This window comes from Zootoca vivipara, chromosome 12 (assembly GCF_965207765.1).
Source record: "Zootoca vivipara chromosome 12, rZooViv2.hap1.1, whole genome shotgun sequence".
Lineage (NCBI taxonomy): Eukaryota > Metazoa > Chordata > Lepidosauria > Squamata > Lacertidae > Zootoca > Zootoca vivipara.
Window position 1 is genome coordinate 51212853 of NC_142595.1, and position 19330 is coordinate 51232182.

The 19330-nt window shown below is 48.2% G+C and overlaps 1 protein-coding gene across 4 annotated transcripts in view; it reads left to right on the plus strand.

Moving 5' to 3' along the window:
• DLG4 (discs large MAGUK scaffold protein 4) overlaps nt 1-3748 on the plus strand; it is a 130895-nt gene extending 127147 nt beyond the window's left edge. For all 4 annotated transcript variants that reach the window (XM_035134487.3, XM_035134488.3, XM_035134490.3 and 1 more), the window contains one exon: nt 1698-3748. In XM_035134487.3, coding sequence (XP_034990378.1) covers nt 1698-1804 — 107 coding nt within the window. In that variant the 3' untranslated portion in view covers nt 1805-3748. The remainder of the gene's footprint in view (nt 1-1697) is intronic.
• Nucleotides 3749-19330: the final 15582 nt, after the last annotated feature.

A 19330-nucleotide genomic window follows, 5' to 3' on the forward strand; every position in this document is an offset into this window, starting at 1 on the left:
TGCCCCCTCTTGCTTTCCGAACCATTAGCTCTGGGCACAATTCACAGAAGGCTTGAGGCGGAGGAGGCAGGGGTAGCTAGGGGGAACCTCAGGCTGCTTTTGGAGTTTTCAGAGAAGGGAAGTAGCTCATTGGCGAGAGCACCTGCCTTGTGTGCAGAAGGTCCCAGATTCAATCCCTGACAGTGTCTCCAGGTAAGAGATGGGAATGTCCACTGCCTGGAAGTCTGGAGTGAGTGCCACTGCTGCCGGTCACTGTGCACATCAGAACATGGGAAGAACCCTGCAGCTAGAACAGGTCAAAGGGGAATGATTTAGTCCAGCACTCAAAAGTGGCCAACTATGGGAAAACCACAAGCAGGACCTGAGCACAACAGCACCCTCCTTACCTGTGAATGCCAGCGTGCATATAGCCATTATGATTAGTAACCAGTAGTGGCCGCTGTGGTCTAAACCAGTGTTTCTCAACCAGTGTGCCTCCAGATGTTTTGGGACTACAACTCCCATCATTCCTGACCACTGGTCTTGCTAGCTAGGGATGATGGGAGTTGTAGTCCCAAAACATCTGGAGGCACACTGGTTGAGAAACACTGGTCTAAACCACTGAGCCTCTTGGGCTTGCCGATCGGGAGGTCGGCGGTTTGAATCCCCGCTACGGGGTGAGCTCCCGTTGTTCGGTCCCTGCTCCTGGCCACCTAGCAGTTCGAAAGCATGTCAAAGTGCAAGTAGATAAATAGGTGGGAAGGTGAACGGCGTTTCCGTGCGCTGCTCTGGTTTTGCCAGAAGCGGCTTAGTCATGCTGGCCACATGACCTGGAAAAACTGTCTGTGGACAAACGCCGGCTCCCTTGGCCTGAAAAGTGAGATGAGCGCCGCAATCCCCAGAGTCATCAGCAGCTGGAGTTACCTGTCAGGGGTCCTTTACTGTTACCTCATCCTCCAGTGGACCTATGATTTCCTCCTATTGGAAGGAGCTTCAGCAGCTATCCAATTCCTCCCTGCCACAGGATTTGTGGGCATACAATTCATGCAGGTGGGCTTGGACTTGCATAATTCAGGTTCGTCCCTTGACCAAGGCCACCGTGTGGGCCTCAGTGGATGGGCAGGAGGCCTCCATCTGACAAAGTGGGCTGTAGCCCACGAAAGTATATGCCACAACAGTTTTGCTAGTCTTTAAGGTGCCACAAGACCCTTGATGTATCTGGGCCAGAGCAGAGGGGGTGGGGCCAATTGGCATGGGGGGCCTAATCCGAGTCCCTGGTAGAGGCAAAGAGGGACCCTTTGGCCTACATTTCCCATATGGCGGGCCTATGGCCAGCTCTACACAGCCCTGGATGTATGTGCTACAACAGGCATTCTGGGAATCCTCTCTTGCCAGGAGCTGAATACCAGTTGCTGAGAGCCACAGGAGAGGAGAGAGTGGTGTTTTGCTCAGGTCCTGCCTCCTGTCTTCCCATTGAATCATCTGTTTGGCCACTGTAAGAACAGAATGCTGGACTCGATGTGCCCTTGGCCTGATCCAGCAGGGCTCTTAGATCCTGGAAATACCCTCAGGATCCGAGAATGAGCCCCTGGCCTGGTTCAGCAGCCAGCCTCTTCTGAATGTTCTCACAAACTGATCTCTCGGGTTCTAAAAGCAACCCCCCTCTCTCTCTCTTTGACACACTCACCCCTTGCCATCTTCTCCCTCTTTCCCCCCAGCCATCGTAGAAGGAGACAGCTTCGAAGAGATCTACCACAAGATCAAAAGAATCATTGAGGAGCTCTCCGGCCCATACATTTGGATCCCGGCTCGTGAGAGACTTTAGGAGCCTAATGTGAACTGATATTTCCCGGAAGGGATGGCAAAACCAACCACCACCGAATCTGCGACAGAGCTGTCCTCTCTGGAGAGGGGGACCGACTCTTGTCTCTTGCCACTGAACTTAGCTGTTTGGTTAATATTTTGGGGTTGGGTGGGGATGTCTTGGGACAGGCTTCTTTTGTTTCTTCCGTTGACTCTTTAATATTCTCAATTTTTTGTTTTCCTTTTTCCTTTTTTCTTTTCTTCTTGCGTGATCCAGCTCCCCCGCCCCTAATCCTGATTCAAAACCGCTCCCGTTTTAATTTCTGCAGCAAATGTGGGGCTTTCTTCCATCCCCCAACAGCGCTAGCGCATGCATGCTGTCATTTGGGGGGGCAGGTGGTGGCACAGGGGAAGAATGGGGGGGTTTGTTTCTTAGGTTCTGGTCTGTTTCGTTTTACAAGCAGCAAGGTGGAGGGGAGGCACACGCAGACTCTGAACTCAGAGAGAGAAAGACTGAAACAAACTTATTGTGGGAAAGAAGAGAGAGATATTTTTTAAGAAAAACTTTCTGCAAATGGAAGCCACTTTTGATGAGTTTACTTTCCAGAACTCCCACCCCTTTTTTCAGTGATTCAGAAGAAAAGAAGGCATTGCTGCTGAGGAGTTTTAAAGTTCCCTGATTGTGGTTTCATCATTAGGGCAGAGAAGAGGGATGGATATTTGGGAGTTTTTTTAAAAAAAAATTGGAAGGACAAATTCACCAAGCTAAGTTTATGCTGTTTTAAAAAATAAAAAAAATCTGACTATTTTCCCCTTGGAAGGAAACAAGGATACCTTTTCCCGTTCCTTCCCTCTTTTGTTTTGGCTGAACAATATTCTACGATTGAAACAAGCACAGACCCAGGACTGATGAATCCGAGATAATCCTCACTTGCAAGAATGGCCTGATGATGACAATGACGTTGGGATATAATATATCTATATCTATATATATCTGTATCTATATATAGATAGATAGATATTATTTTCAGTTGACTTTTTCTCTCTTTTTGATTTTCTCTTTCATTTCGTTTTGTTTTTTTTCCTCTTCATTGCATGAAGTTTACTTTTGTGGCTTCAAAATTTAGCAGGAAAGGGATAACAAAAAAATAATAATAACAATAATCATGGAACCATTTTTGCTAATCCAGCAATCTATATTTTTCTTTCTGGGGGAGGGAGAGGAGAGAGAGAAAAAGAAGAGAAAGGTTGAAAAAAAGGGGAAATAGAGTTTTTTTTGATGTCCTGTGACTATTTTTTGGGGTCATATCAAGTATTTTGGTGCGGCTGTGCGTGATGTATGAAAAAAAAATACACAGAGGAGAACAGTTTTAGTGGGTGGGAGATATATTTCAGAGGGCTGTTTTAAGTTCACTTTGAAGATTTTAATTTCCAAATCTAATGGATTAATTATTATTTTTTGTATATAAAGAAAAAAACAGAGATTGGACTTAACGGGTTGGGGGAGTTGGAGATATTTAGCCCCCCAACCCCACTGCTCCAGCCACTGCTGGCCCCCGGCAAGACATGAAACTCTCCAAAAGTTCGCCTGTCCGGGGGTAGGCGGAAGGTCCCAGGTTAAACTTGTACTCTAGGAAGGAAGAGCTGCTTGTGTGTCAGTGGAGAAGTTCATTTCTGTAGCTGCTGTGAAGTTAAGCAGCTTGGATTCTGCTCCAAATGCTTGAACTAAGCTTTCGCTCGAACTGGGTTCTCCCCTGCCCCACCCTCCAAAAGCAAGCCTCACCCTGACCGTTCATAGAAATAATTTTTTAAAACGACAGGGGTTGAATCTAACATTGTAATTATATGTTGGACCTGGTCTGAAAGCTCCGAAGGCTGGCTACCACCCCCACCCCGCCCAAGGAGCGCAAATGTCTTCTTCTTTTTTAACAACCGCTGAGTTGAGGCAAAAACAAAGATACTCTACAGAAAACAAAGGAAAAGATGCAGCTGGAATGGAGGTCCAGAGCACAAGGATACCAACGCACTTGGAGGGGGGGTGGGGCATCCCAGGGTTGTGTTTGCCCCCCCCTCCCCCAAAGTCGCTCCAGCTCACACGACTGAATATGCCAATTCACCCACAGGCCAGTGGGGTAAAGCTGGGGGGGGAGAGTTTACTCTGGGGAAACTGCCCCCATCCATGGCAAAGATGGCGCCTGACAGATGTGGCCTCTGATCCTGATTTGAACAGTTTGATCTGGCCCTCTGCACCCCCTCTTCAGGCCCTTCTAGAAGTGTGCCGTTTCGAGCAGGGCAGCCCAGACTCCTGAAACCCCCTGGGATTTCTAAGAGGGCCCAGAAGGGACCAGACACTTTGCGTCTCTTCTCCTTGGCCCCCCCTCCCCTCCCAGTAATGCTCGCTGAACACAATGGGTGCCTCCCGTCACACTGATTTGTTAAGGGCTTTCCTCCCAAGGGAATGGGGTTCCTGGTGCCAACCCCCTCCTCCCCCCCCAAAAAAACCCCCAGTGTGTTGGCATGGAAGGGGTTGGTCAGACGCAAAGGGTTCTTCCCCCCTCCCCTGGGGCATTATTTAAAAAACAAAACAGGATGTAATTGGAGGTTGTTTCTTGCTGGGGGCCACGTGAAGTTTGTTTGGGGTGGGCGGGTGGGTGGGGAGATATAAGAGTATTTTGCATAGAAATATTATCGCCTTCGGCAACGAATAATTAAAAACCAATGAAAAACCCATGTACTCGTGTGACTGTGTGATGTGCTTCGAGTGGGGAAGAGGAGGAATAGTTGTGTTAACTTCAGAATCACTTCTGATTTCTTCCGATATACACCAGGGGTGGCCAACTCCCAAGAGACTGCGATCTACTCACAGAGTTAAAGACTAGCAGTGATCTACCCCCTTTTTGGAGGTTCAGGTTGAGCTTTTTTTAGGGGAGCCAAACTTCTTTGGGGGGAGCCAGTGATCTACCGGTATATCACGATCTGCCTGTTGGACGTGCCTGCTATATGAAAGGCACGAATACAGGATGGGTGACACCTGGCTTGAGAGCAGTACATGTGAAAAGGATCTAGGAGTCTTGGTAGACCACAAACTTGACATGAGTCAACAGTGTGATGCAGCAGCTAAAAAAGCCAATGCAATTCTGGGCTGCATCAATAGGAGTCTGTATAGCGTCTAGATCAAGGGAAGTAATAGTACCACTGTATTCTGCTCTGGTCAGACCTCACCTGGAGTACTGTGTCCAGTTCTAGGCACCACAGTTCAAGAAGGATACTGACAAACTGGAACGTGTCCAGAAGAGGGCAACCAAAATGGTCAAAGACCTGGAAACGATGCCTTATGAGGAACGGCTTAGGGAGCTGGGTATGTTTAGCCTGGAGAAGAGAAGGTTAAGGGGTGATATGATAGCCATGTTCAAATATATAAAAGGATGTCATATAGAGGAGGGAGAAAGGTTGTTTTCTGCTGCTCCAGAGAAGCGGACACGGAGCAATGGATTCAAACTACAAGAAAGAAGATTCCACCTAAACATTAGGAAGAACTTCCTGACAGTAAGAGCTGTTCGGCAGTGGAATTTGCTGCCAAGGAGTGTGGTGGAGTCTCCTTCTTTGGAGGTCTTTAAGCGGAGGCTTGACAGCCATATGTCAAGAATGCTTTGATGGTGTTTCCTGCTTGGCAGGGGGTTGGACTGGATGGCCCTTGTGGTCTCTTCCAACTCTACAATTCTATGATTCTATATAGATAAGAACGTAAGGTGTCCTCAGGCTCTGCAATTTGCATGGCTGCCACTAGGTGGCTACACCAGCTGCAGCATGCAGGATAGCAGACTGGTCCAAGGGAGCTGTGCCTCCCTCCATTAAATGGGCCTGCAACAACGTTGAGGGTGGGTTTAATTTACACCACAGTTTTGCAACCTCTCCCCCCCCCACCACCACCTCAGTGCCTGCAATGAGATTTAATTGGGGGTGGGGAAAGGCCCTTCACGCAGTTGTTTAGCAAGCAGCTCTCTGCAGTGTGACATGTACAATAGCAAACTCGAGTTCTCAGTGCCGATGGCTATGTCACCCCAATAGGACCTCTGGAAAACAAGAACATAGGAGCTGGATCAGGTGATGCATCTTCTCATGGTTGGCCAACCAGGTGTTCCAGGTGTTCAGAGGGACACAGCTTTTGACTGTGGAGGTGTGAGACAGAAATGTCGGGTGTGTGTGGTGCTGCTGCTGGGAATTGTAGTCCAAAACATCTGCTGGGCCCAGGTTTGGAAGGGTTGGTGTATATCAGGCATCCCCAAACTGTGGCCCTCCAGATGTTTTGGCCTACAACTCCCATGATCCCTAGCTAACAGGACCAATGGTCCGGGAAGATGGGAATTGTAGCCCAAAACATCTGGAGGGCCGAAGTTTGGGGGTGCCTGGTGTATATGAAGATCACAAATCACCGTATTTCACTTCTCTCACTAAAAAATGAAAGCTGGGCCCTTTTGCATCCCAAACAAAGAAGGCGTTAGGCTCTAAATAAACGGTCACTTTTTTGTGCATTTAATTTCACTTATTTTGAAGAAAATGGGGGGGGGGGGACTTCATTCCTGACCCTGATCGGCTTTTTTGAAAGCTGAAAATGCGGTCCTTCCCTGGAGAGAGAGCAAAAGTATATTGACAGTGCAAAGATCACTTGAGGGGGCCTGGAGAAGGTTGGCGGAAGGGGGCCGAGGGAGTCAGTGCATAGAGCTTGTAGAACATCCTGCCCTGCAAATACAGGACAGCCGGAAAAAAAGAAGCAGAAGGACCCACTTTGTAGTGTCTGCTCCACAAACCTCCATAGGAGCAATGTGCTTCCACATTTCTGGAAACTCCTCATAACGACCCTTGCCAAACCTTGTCAGGAGAGGCTAGCTCTTTTGCAGCCGTTCTCTAAACCAATTGGCTTGTAGCTGTGGACATGAAGGGTGCGATGATCCCACGGTCGCTGGGGAGCAGTCGGATCCACCAGGCAAATGGGGGCACTGCCCCACCAACCTCTGCCCCTTTCAGGTAGCTTCTCACCTGCTTACTTACAAAACAGTCCAGGGGGTGGCGCTACCGGTAGCTATTACCTTATGTCAGAGGTTTCCAACCTTTCCCAGTCCACGGCTCCCTTGATCAACTCCCCAAGCTTCAGAAGCCCAGTTAGGTCACCCCTTGCCTGCAGAGCTGGCAGCCCCTCACCCTTTTTCAAACGCCCTCCTTTGTGGAGTGTTCCCTCATCCGCCTCTTCTTGGGAGCCACCACCGCCAGTACCCCTGGTCTCTGAGCCGCACCTCATCTCACAAAGAGGTGCCTTCTCATGCCCCCCCCCGGGCCTAGGAAGAGGATGCCCACAGGATTAGCGGCCAATAGAAACATGAAAGGGCACCAGAAGGAGGAGGGAAGGAAAGAGGGACGGCAGCTATGACCACTCAAGGCACCCCCAGAGTGTCTATTTGTCTATTCCTCTTTTAAAGCCATCCAGGCTGGTGGTCGCCATTGCCTCCTGTGGGAGGGAGTTCCATAGTTTAGCCCTGTACAGAAGCATTTTCTTCTATCTGCCCTGAATCTTCCAACATCCAGATGTCCACAAATTTGACAGTTATGAGAGGGAGAAGAGCTTTTCTCTCTTTGCTTTCTCCACCCCATGCATAATTTTATAAACTTCCACCACGTCATCTCTTAACCGCCTTTTCTCAAGACTGAAAAGCTGCAAATATGGCTCCCTTTCCTCACTGGGACTCCTTCGTCTCAACGTTGCCTTTGTGCATGGGTCGGCAAACTAAGGCCCACGGGCCAGATCCGGCCCAATTGCTTTCTAAATCCGGCCCGCAGAGGGTCCGGGAATCGTCGCGTGGACCGCCAGTGCACGCGTTCTTTCCCTCTCCTTCCCTCTCCCTCACATGGCAGCGGCACCTCCTCCCTCCCTCCCTCCTCCTGGCTTCTCCCTGCCCTGCCTAGAGGAGGAAGGGGGCTGGGCTTTGTTGGTGCCAGCCCCTCTCTGGAGCCCTTTTGCACGCTGCTCATCGTCCCTCTGCCGCCGCCGCCAGTCCCTGCTGCTCGCAAGACACAGGAGCCGTGGTTGGCTGACAACCCTCTCGAGCGGCCGCCATTTAAAGCAGCCCCTCTCCGGAGCCCTTTCGCGCACCACTCATAGTCCCTTGTTCATTTCCCCCCCCCCTCCAAAATATAGTCCGGCCCCCCACAAGGTCTGAAGGACAGAGGGCCGACCCCCTGCTGAAAAAGTTTGAGGAATGCCTTTGTGGAATTCATCGGTAGCAGGCTAGAGTTGCGTGTTCTGCTTGTCGTTGGCTCTGGCGCCACCTGCTGTTGGCCTCCCTGCCTCCCACCCTAGGTAAAAGGTAAAGGGACCCCTGACCATTAGGTCCAGTCGTGACAGACTCTGGGGCTGCGCGCTCATCTCGCATTATTGGCCGAGGGAGCCGGCGTACAGCTTCCAGGTCATGTGGCCAGCATGACAAAGCCGCTTCTGGCAAACCAGAGCAGCACATGGAAACGCCGTTTACCTTCCCGCTGTAGCAGTTCCTATTTATCTACTTGCATTTTGACGTGCTTTCGAACTGCTAGGTTGGCAGGAGCTGAGACCGAGCAACGGGAGCTCACCCCGTTGCAGGGATTCGAACCACCGACCTTCTGATCAGCAAGCCCTAGGCTCAGTGGTTTAACCCACAGCGCCACCTGGGTCCCCGCCTCCCACCCTACCAGTCGCAAATGGGCACCAGCCACCACCGCCCTAGCAGGACATCCCAGGGACCACAGGCCAGATCAGGCCTCTCTAGCATCTGTGACAGAGCTCGTCCTCCGCTGCCAATGGCTTCTCTGAAGCCCTGATCCAGCCCAAGGCAGAGTTGAGGTGTAGGTAGCACAAAAAGAAAGGTGCATTGAGTGGGCACTGCAGTGGGTGACTTAGATTTGAAGGAGCCCAAGCAGTCCTGGACCCCTGAGATACCCACAGATTGGTGGCTTTGTCAGTGACCCTCGGAAGCATGACTCTGCACTCTGGTTTCCTGCTGAGCGTTTCGTTCATTTAACAAGATTTATACGCTGCTGAGGGACCCAGGTGGCGCTGTGGGTTAAACCACAGAGTCTAGGGCTTGCTGATCAGAAGGTCGGCGGTTTGAATCCCTGTGACGGGGTGAGCTCCCGTTGCTCGGTCCCAGCTCCTGCCCACCTAGCAGTTCGAAAGCACATCAAGGTGCAAGTAGATAAATAGGGACCACTCCGGCGGGAAGGTAAACGGCGTTTCCATGTGCTGCTCTGGTTCGCCAGAAGCAGCTTTGTCATGCTGGCCACATGACCCGGAAGCTGTCTGCAGACAAACACTGGCTCCCTCGGCCTATAGAGCGAGATGAGTGCCGCAACCCCAGAGTCGGACACGACTGGACCTGATGGTCAGGGGCCCCTTTACCTTTATACGCTGCTGAATCGAAAAAATATCTAGGCAGCTTGCAAAATGTTCGTTTAAATTAGCCATCAAAGCAGACTTTAAAAATAGTAGACACTTCTAAGAAACGGTGCATTCAAATTACAAGCAACGAAATTCCTATTAAACATGAGGAAGAACCTTCTGATGGGAAGGGCTGTTTGACAGTGATATGGGGCTCTCCTCTGTGGGAGGTCTTTAAGCAGAGGCCATCTTGTTGCTTACTGTTGTTTTCTCAAAATGCATCTTCTGTGCTGTGAAAAAACAAATAAAAGCAGAGGCCACCTGTCAAGGATTTTCTATCTGCAATTCCTGCATTGCAGGGGGCTAGACTAGATGACACTTGAGGTCCCCTCCAACTCTACAGTTCTATGATTCTGTGGGTAGGCCTGCCTAAAGAAACAAACAAATTGGCTTGTAAAGAGGACAGAGAAAGCAGCTGTCTAATATCAATAGGCTGGGAGTTCCAAGGTTTAGGTGCCGCCACGCTAAAAAGATTGATTTAGCATTCAGCAGCGGACAACCTTTTCCACCGATACTGAGCCTGAATATTTGTAGATGAAGCACAAATATTGTAAGACATCCCAAGGCACCAGTGACTGCATTCTAAAGGAAAACATACTCGGGTGGGAAACGACTCACTACCTTGGAGAATTGGAAAGAGTGTAAAGAGTATATTGGAAGGAAGCAAGAAAGATTTTTGGGGGGTGGGGGGAACAGATCCTTTTTAAGCTATTGGCTTTTAACTACACCTTTCAGCAGCGAGTGTCATGGGTTGATCACCCAGTGGAGAGGAGCGGAATTTGATTCTGTTCTCATTTAAAGGCAAATCTTCCAGATTTGCACTTTCCAAAGCAATACACCAGGGGTCCCCAAACTAAGGCCCAGGAGCTGGATGCGGCCCAATCGCCACCTAAATCCGACCCTCGGATGGTCCGGGAATCAGCATGTTTTTACATGAGTAGAATGTGTCCTTTTATTTAAAATGCATCTCTGGGTTATTTGTGGGGGCTGCCTGGTGTTTTTATATAAGTAGAATGTGTCCTTTTATTTAAAATGCATCTCTGGGTTATTTGTGGGGCATAGGAATTCATTCATATTTTTTTTCAAAATATAGTTTGGCCCCCCACAAGGTCTGAGGGACAGTGGACCGGCCCCCTGCTGAAAACGTTTGCTGACCCCTGCAATACACGAACCAGCATACAGCCCTCTTTCAAAATTGGCATTGTTTCTGCAATGCATAATCTTAGAGGGGGGGGATTTTATATGGGGGTGCAACTGGGACTCCCTGGTCCTGAATGGGGTAACTGTGCCCTGAAGAACCAGCTGCGCAGCCTGGGAGTCATTTTGAACTCATCGCTGTCCATGGAGGCGCAGGACAATTCTGTGTCCAGGGCAGCTGTCTACTAATCCACCGAGACCACATCACACCGGTCCTGAAAGATCTACATTGGCTCCCAGTACGTTTCCGAGCACAATTCAAAGTGTTGATGCTGACCCTTAAAGCCCTAAATGGCCTCGGTCCAGTATAGCTGAAGGAGCATCTCCACCCCCATCGTTCTGCCCGGACACTGAGGTCCAGCACCGAGGGCCTTTTGGTGGTTCCCTCCTTGAGAGAAGTGAGGTTACAAGGAACCAGGCAGAGGGCCTTCTTGGTGGTGGCGCCCGCCCCGTGGAACGCCCTCCCATCAGATGTCAAGAAAACATACAACTATCGGACTTTTAGAAGACATCTGAAGGCAGCCCTTTTTAGGGAAGTTTTTAATGTTTGATGTTTTCTCGTGTTTTTTATATTCTGTTGGGATCCACCCAGAGTGGCTGGTGAATAAATAACAAATTATTATCATTATCGTCATTATTAATACTATTACTACTACCTGCACTTCTGAATGTGGCGTTACACTACAGCCTCAGTATCACGGGTGGCAACAGAGATACCCACAGTGGTGGTCTATCAGGGACAGATTCCCAACGCCCCATGGCAAATAATGATGGTCACGGCCCTGGAACAAAGGCAGAACCCAGGGCACCTTCAAAGAAAGCAGAGCCGTCCTGCTTAAAACGGGGCAACTGGAAGGTCTCGCAGGAATGAAACCCCAAAGTGACTTCTGTGTTGTGGGGAGAAGGGACCCCCCTCTTTTGTGCATCATAATGCTGCTGTTCTACGTGACCTACAATGACATCTGTACAGTAGGTGGAGGAACCCTGAATTCTGAGAAGATTACACACACACACACACACACACACACACACACACAAAATTGTTTTTATATCAGCAAATTTTCCTTTCCAGCTTGTGGGAAAGAGGAAGCTAGAGCAAAACTTTCCCCTTTGTGGTATTCAGAACTGTGATTTATCCTGCAGTTGCATACGAAGGACATCGTAAGAGGCCAGGTGAATCAGGACCGCAGCCTCCTCCCACCCCCCCCCCACCCCTCCAGGCAATGAGAGATACTTGTGGGAAGCTCCTTGGAGAGCATTGAAGACAACAGTCCCACCCACTTGCTGCCAACTGCTAGACTGCCCCGGAACATGGAGGGTCCATTTACAGTGGCTATGAATTTCCAGGCGCAAACATGGATAGGCCTGTCAGACAAATTGAAGGTCAACATTATCTTCTGACACCAGATTGCGTAATGTAGTAGTGCACTGTCTGGGGAAAAGTCACTTTTCTTTGCCTGTCCCGAATCCAGCACCCAAGAATTTCATAGATCATATCTGTTTATTGTGAGGACCATGCCTTTATAAACCAAGAATTTCAGCGGGTGATCCCCCCCCCAACAACTTTTAGTACCATGGGAGAGGGAGAAACCCCTCATCTCCCTGTCTCTGCCTCTTACCAGGCACCGTGTTATTATTGGATGTTTCTGAGCAGAGGTTGGATGGCCAACTTTCAGGGATTCTGGAGCTGTGATTCCTGCATTGCGGGGGTTGAGCTAGATGACCCCTGGGTGTCCCTTCCAACTCTACAGTTCTATAAAACTCTACCATGCCCCACCTTTGCCCAGATGGCTTCCCTCACTACACTAAATAGCCTCGGGATACTTCCACACTGGATGTTTTCCTGCAGAATAAGCACTCTTTGTTCACCCACTTTTCACAGACTCCTGCACAGCAACGTTATAAAAAAATAGGCACTTCTCAACCTCATATCCCTTGATCAGCTTCTGCTTTCTTATTCAGAGCTCAGAATATCTTACTTTTGGTTTTAACGCTTTGTTTTATACTGAAAATAAAATCTCTGCACCAAATGAAGGAAATTGTGAGGCTGGCAATACGAAGCGCTTCCTACGTATAATTTTTTTGCAGGAAAATTTCACCAGTTCTTTCATTGCAATGCTTTAGCAGCTAGCAATTTTTTTTTTAGGAAACACATGAAGTGTTGATTCTCGAAGCTACGAACATGAGTCTGACCAAACTGCGGGAGGCAGTGCAAGACAGGAGTGCCTGGCGTGCTCTGGTCCATGGGGTCACGAAGAGTCGGACACGACTAAACGACTAAACAACAACAACGAAGTGTTGATTCCTTTATTGTAAATGGAGCCTTGCACTGTCTACTCAGAAGTAAGTATCACTGTATTCAATGGAGCTTACTCCCAGGTAACTGGGTAAAGATGAGCAGCCTTACACTGCAATCCTAAGCGGTTTTTTACAGGACCCCTGACAGTTAAGTCCAGTCGCTCTGGGGTTGCAGCGCTCATCTCGCTCTATAGGCCGAGGGAGTGACGTTTGTCTGCAGACAGTTTTTCCGGGTCATGTGGCCAGCATGACTAAGCCGCTTCTGGGGAACCAGAACAGTGAATGGAAACGCCGTTTACCTTCCCGCTGGAGCGGTACCTATTTATCTACTTGCACCTTGACGTGCTTTTGAACTTCCAGATTGGCAGGAGCTGGGACAACCCATTGCGGGGATTCGAACCACTAACCTTCTGATCGGCAAGCCCTAGGCTCAGTGGTTTAGTCCACAGCACCACCTGCATTTTTACTAGGAACTAAATCCCACTGAGTTCAATAGGATTTTCTCTCTGGTATGTTCCGGATCATTCTCACAGTTCCTATTATTATTATTATTATTATTATTATTATTATTATTATTACCCGCCTTTTTCCCTGACAAGGACTCAAGGCAGGTTTATTTCACTCCATTTTTCTGCTCAAGGTGACCGATGTTGATGTGTATACGGCGACGTCGATGTGAACGGAGAAATGTTGGAGGGGATGAGCTTCCGCAGTGACTGGTAAAAAGTTTTCCTCCCTCTGTTATAACTCTAGAACATGGGTAGGCAAACTAAGGCCCGGGGGCCGGATCCGGCCCAATCGCCCTCTAAATCCGGTCCACGGACGGTCTGGGAATCAGCATGTTTTTACAGGAGTAAAATGGGTCCTTTTATTTTAAATGCCTCTCTGGGTTATTTGTGGGGCATAGGAATTCGTTCACACACACCCCAATATAGTCCGGCCCCTCACAAGGTCTGAGGGACAGTGGACCGGCCCCCTGCTGAAAAAGTTTGCTGACCCCTGAGTCTAGAACTTGCAGACATCCAATGACGCTGAGTATTGGAAGATTTAGGGCAGGGGCCAGCAAACTTTTCCACCAGGGGGCCAGTCCACTGTCCCTCAGACCTTGTGGGGGGCCAAACTATATTTTTTGGGGGGGGGGATGATGCAAGAGCGGCAAGGGCTGGCAGCAGCGGTGTCGGAGGGACGATGAGCAGCGCGTGAAAGGGCTCCGCAGCGGGGCTGTTTACAATGGTGCCCGCTCGAGCACACCAACAAAGCCCAGCCCCTTCCTCCTCTAGGCAGGGCAAGGAGAAGCCAGGAGGAGGGAGGGAGGAGGAGGAGGCGCCATGCGAGGGAGAGGGAAAGAACGCATGCACGCTGGCGATCCACGCAGCGATTCTCAGACCGTCTGCGGGCCGGATCCATGCGGCGATTGGGCCTGATCCGGCCCACGGACCTTAGTTCGCCTCCCCATGCTTTAATTTTAGGGCATGTAAAAGAAAGGGCCTCTTCCTGCAGCGCATCACATCGTCAGATTATGGAACTCAGTCCCACAGGAGGCACCAAACTGTTTGGCTTTAGAAGAGGAAACGCGATCTTGGTTTCTATGCTTTGTTCGCCTTCTGGTTCCTCTCTTTTGGCTCAACTTCCACTTTTCAAAGGATGCCTGAGGGTGAGCTTGGCCCCAGTTCAACTATGGGGGGTGGGGAGGGCAACCCCAGAAGTTGGGCTTCCCCTGCTGTCACTGCTTTGCGGTTTTGGAAAGCTCTAAATATGACTGTTTCCCCCGGGAGGGAGAAGGAAGCACATGGGCAAAGATAACCCACAAGTGTCAGGCGAACGGACCGAAACCATGACCCACCCCTGCCTGGGAGACGGATAAAGAGGCAAAGGTAGGACTGGGGGGGGGGCTCCTAATCCCAGTTTGGACCTGCTGGGGGGGCACACACATGGGAATTGGGATTGAGGTTGAATCCTGACAAGACAGAAGTACTGTTCGTGGGGGACAGGAGGCGGGCAGGTGTGGAGGATTCCCTGGTCCTGAATGGGGTAACTGTGCCCCTGAAGGACCAGCGGTGCACCCTGGGAGTCATTTTGGACTCACAGCTGTCCATGGAGGCGCAGGACAATTCTGTGTTTTTTTGTTTTTTTTTATTTTCTACGTTTTTGTATTTTATATCTTTTGTGTTTTGTATTTTTGTGTTTTATATTTCTTTTTTTGTGCATTGTATTTTTGTATGTTTTAGTTGTTTAAAAAATCTTGAATAAATACTTAAAAAAAAAAAAGTCTTTCAACCTCTTTTGTTGACCACCAGCATTACACTTTCCATGTTTAAGTTCGGAATAGAGTACTGTAGTTGCTTTGGAAGACGATCATCAGGCATTCACACAACATGACCAGTCCAACGAAGTTGACGTTGAAGAATCATCGCTTCAACACTGGTGATCTTTGCTTCTTCCAGTACACTGATATTAGTTCGCCTGTCTTCCCAAGTGATGTGTAAAACTTTTCAGAGACACCGTTGATGGAATCTTTTGAGGAGTTGGAGATGGCGTTTATACGTGGTCCGTGTTTCACAAGCATATAGTAAGGTTGGTAGTACAATAGCTTTGTAAACAAGCATTTTGGTTTCCCTGCGAATGTCCCAGTCCTCAAACACTCTGCGCTTCAATCGGGAGAAAGCCGCACTCGCAGAGCTCAGGCGATGCCGGATTTCGGTATCAATGTCGGCCCTTGTGGAAAGATAACTCTCCAAGTAGGAGAAGTGATCAACATTTTCCAACGTTACACCATTGAGTTGGATTTGTGGCGCTGCAGAGGGGCTGTTTTGTGCTTGTCGGTGCAACGCTTTGGTTTGTTGGATGTTGAGCGATAGGCCAAGCTTTTCCTAAGCTTCTGAGAAGAGATTTAGGATTGTTTGGAGGTCATCCTCTGAGTGTGCACACACTATACAAATTGCACCATTACTCCCCAGTTTCTTTACTCTTGTCGTGAGCTGATCACCTGGAGTCTCTTATTAATAAGAAATTAAATTCTTTCTCTGAATTCAACCCCCGGTGTCATTATTGACTATCTCTGTCCTGCCTGGGCGCAACTTAAAGGACCCTTAGTAGCTGATAAGGCTACACTATCTTGCAGGAATGAATCTCATAAGTTAATTTTGCATTGTTGGGAGAAGGGACCCCCTTTGCTGCCCTTTATGAATCATGACTGTGCTTTCCTACGTGACCTAGAATGACTTCTGTAGGTGTGACCCTGAATTCTAGGGAAATGACAAACCCCCAAACGTGTCTCCGTCAGCAACTTTTCCCCACCAGCTCGGTGCAAAAGAGGAAGCTGGAGCAAAGCCAGATGAAATTGTGCCATAAATAATTCCACTTCCAGCTTGTTCCACTGCTGAGGTTTGGGACTTTAAGTTTGGAGAAAAGGGGATGGGAGTTTATGAAGCTGGGCCTGGCATGGAGGAAGTGCGCAGAGGGACATTCTCTTCTCCCTCTCTCCCCCTCTTGCAGGTGTGGGGGACTCCCTGGTCCTGAATGGGGCAACTGTGCCCCTGAAGGACCAGGAGCACAGCCTGGGAGTCATTTTGGACTCATTGCTGTCCATGGAGGCGCAGGTCAATTCTGTGTCCAGGGCAGCTGTCTACCAGCTCCATCTGGTACGCAGGCTGAGACCCTACCTGCCCGCAGACTGTCTCACCGGAGTGGCACATGCTCTGGTTATCTCCCGCTTGGACTACTGCAATGTGCTCTACGTAGGGCTACCTTTGAAGGTGACCCGGAAGCTGCAACTAATCCAGAATGCGGCAGCTAGACTGGTGACTGGGAGCGGCCGCCGAGACCACTTAACTTGAAAGATTGGCTCTCAGTACGTTTCCAAGCACAATTCAAAGTGTTGATGCTGACCTTGAAAGCCCTAAACATCAATACCAGGAAAGATTCTAGAGCAGATCATTAAGCAAACGGTCTGTGAGCACCTGGAAAGGAACGTTGTGATCACTAAAAGTCAGCATGGGTTTCTGAAAAATAAGTCATGTCAGACTAATCTGATCTCATTTTTTGACAGAATTACAAGCCTGGATGTATGGATGTAGCCTGTCTTGATTTCAGCAAGGCCTTTGACAAGGTGCCCCACATAGCTGCCAAGTTATCCCTTTTTTAAAGGGAAATTCCATTATGCTGAATAGGCTTCCTCGCGAGAAAAGGGAAAACTTGGCAGCTATGGTGCCCCATGATATTCTTGTAAAGAAGCTGGCAAAATGCGGGCTAGACAATGCTACCATTCAGTGGATTTGTAACTGGCTGACTGACCGAACCCAAAGGGTGCTCATCAATGGCTCCTCCTCATCCTGGAGAGAAGTGACTAGTGGGGTGCCACAGGGTTCTGTCTTGGGCCCAGTCTTGTTCAACATCTTTATCAATGACTTGGATGATGGGCTTGAGGGCATCCTGAGCAAGTTTGCAGACGACACCAAATTGGGAGCGGTGGCTAATACCCCAGAGGACAGGATCACACTTCAAAATGACCTTAACAGATTAGACAACTGGGCCAAAGCAAGCAAGATGAATTTTAACAAGGAGAAATGTAAGGTACTACAATTGGGCAAAAAAAAAATGGAAGGCACAAATACAGGATGGGTGACACCTGGCTTGAGAGCAGTACATGTGAAAAGGATCTAGGAGTCCTGGTAGACCACAAACTTGACATGAGTCAACAGTGTGATGCAGCAGCTAAAAAAGCCAATGCAATTCTGGGCTGCATCAATAGGAGTATAGCATCTAGATCAAGGGAAGTAATAGTACCACTGTATTCCGCTCTGGTCAGACCTCACCTGGAGTACTGTGTCCACTTCTGGGCACCACAGTTCAAGAAGGATACTGACAAGCTGGAACGTGTCCAGAAGAGGGCAACCAAAATGGTCAAAGGCCTGGAAACGATGCCTTATGAGGAACGGCTTAGGGAGCTGGGTATGTTTAGCCTGGAGAAGAGAAGGTTAAGGGGGTGATATGATAGCCATGTTCAAATATATAAAAGGATGTCATATAGAGGAGGGAGAACGATTGTTTTCTGCTGCTCCAGAGAAGCGGACACGGAGCAATGGATTCAAACTACAAGAAAGAAGATTCCACCTAAACATTAGGAAGAACTTCCTGACAGTAAGAACTGTTCGGCAGTGGAATTTGCTACCAAGGAGTGTGGTGGAGTCTCCTTCTTTGGAGGTCTTTAAGCAGAGGCTTGACAGGCATTGACAGGAACTTCCTGCAGCCAATCGGAAGCTGCACCTTGGTTTCTGAACTTTGTGGAAGTCGAACGGACTTTTGGAATGGATTCCGTTCGACTTCCGAGGTACGACTGTAATGGAATACTGAATGATGTAGTTTTTGTAAGATGTGCAGGGATTTGTGAGATGTAAAATGAACCATGGAAAGAGAAGAAGGGAAGTCATTGATATCTTAAGCATGTAAAATGAGTATTTTAAATTGTAAAACAGAAAATTTAATAACACACACACACAAACGTCTTTCAAGTGGGAATTTGATTAAATGGGCAAAAAACTTGCAGATGGATTACAGGGTTAAATTTTTACATTGTGTTGTGATCTTAACTTTTTTTAATAAAACAGTTTATCAATGGTATCCAACTCTGGTGAAATTATCTAGAATGTTCCAAATGTTTGCTGGAAGTGTGAAAAATATGATAGACTTGTAAAAAAGCTAAGAAATATTGGGTACAAATACATATACCGATGCAGAAGATTTTAAAGCTTAGCATTCCGTTGAAGCCAATACTTTTCCTGTTAGGAATAATGGATATATAACTGAAAAAGACTTTAGAACATGATTTCAATACATGAGCGCAGGGGCGAGGCTTTTATACGCACAAAGATCGAAAGATTCACCATTACCTACCATGGAGGAAAGATTGTTAAAACGATAGGTCTTAGCCGAGATTGTAAAGCTGAGGTGTTTAATCAGAGAAAAACCATTGTCAGTATTTACTAAAGATTGGAAACCCCTTATAGACTTTTTGAGAGAAAAAGAAAACGAAAATTATGATCTCTGGGTTTAAGACCTGAAGAAAACATTGGTTTATAGAAATTGGGTGCTATCTTGGAGTCGATGTTTTGAACAATTTTCCGTGTATAGCTGACAAATGAAGATTTGGAAATTCTCTCTTTTTTCCCTTTCCCCCCCTTTTCCCCTTTATTTTCTTCCTTTTAGTTTGTGTTTCTATTTAGATTAGCGTTCTTTTTTTAAAAAAATCTTTGATAAAAAGATATTGGATATTTGATGCTAACCTTTGCATTCCCCCCTCCCAAAAAAACTTTAATAAAACCTATTCCAAAAAAAAAATTATTATCTATATTTAAACATTTCCTCATTTTAGGGGGGTGGGGAATTGATTTAACTCGGTACGTTTTGTTCTTTCCCTGGTTCTCCTCGGTTGGCTAAACTTCCACTTTTAAAAGGAAGCTTGAGGGTAAACTTGGCTATCGGGGGGGGGGGGGCAAACCCCGGAAATTGGGTGCCCCCGTCCTTGTCCCGTGATGCCGCTGGCACTGCTTTGTGATTTTGGAAAGCTCTAAATGTGACCGTTCCCTGCAG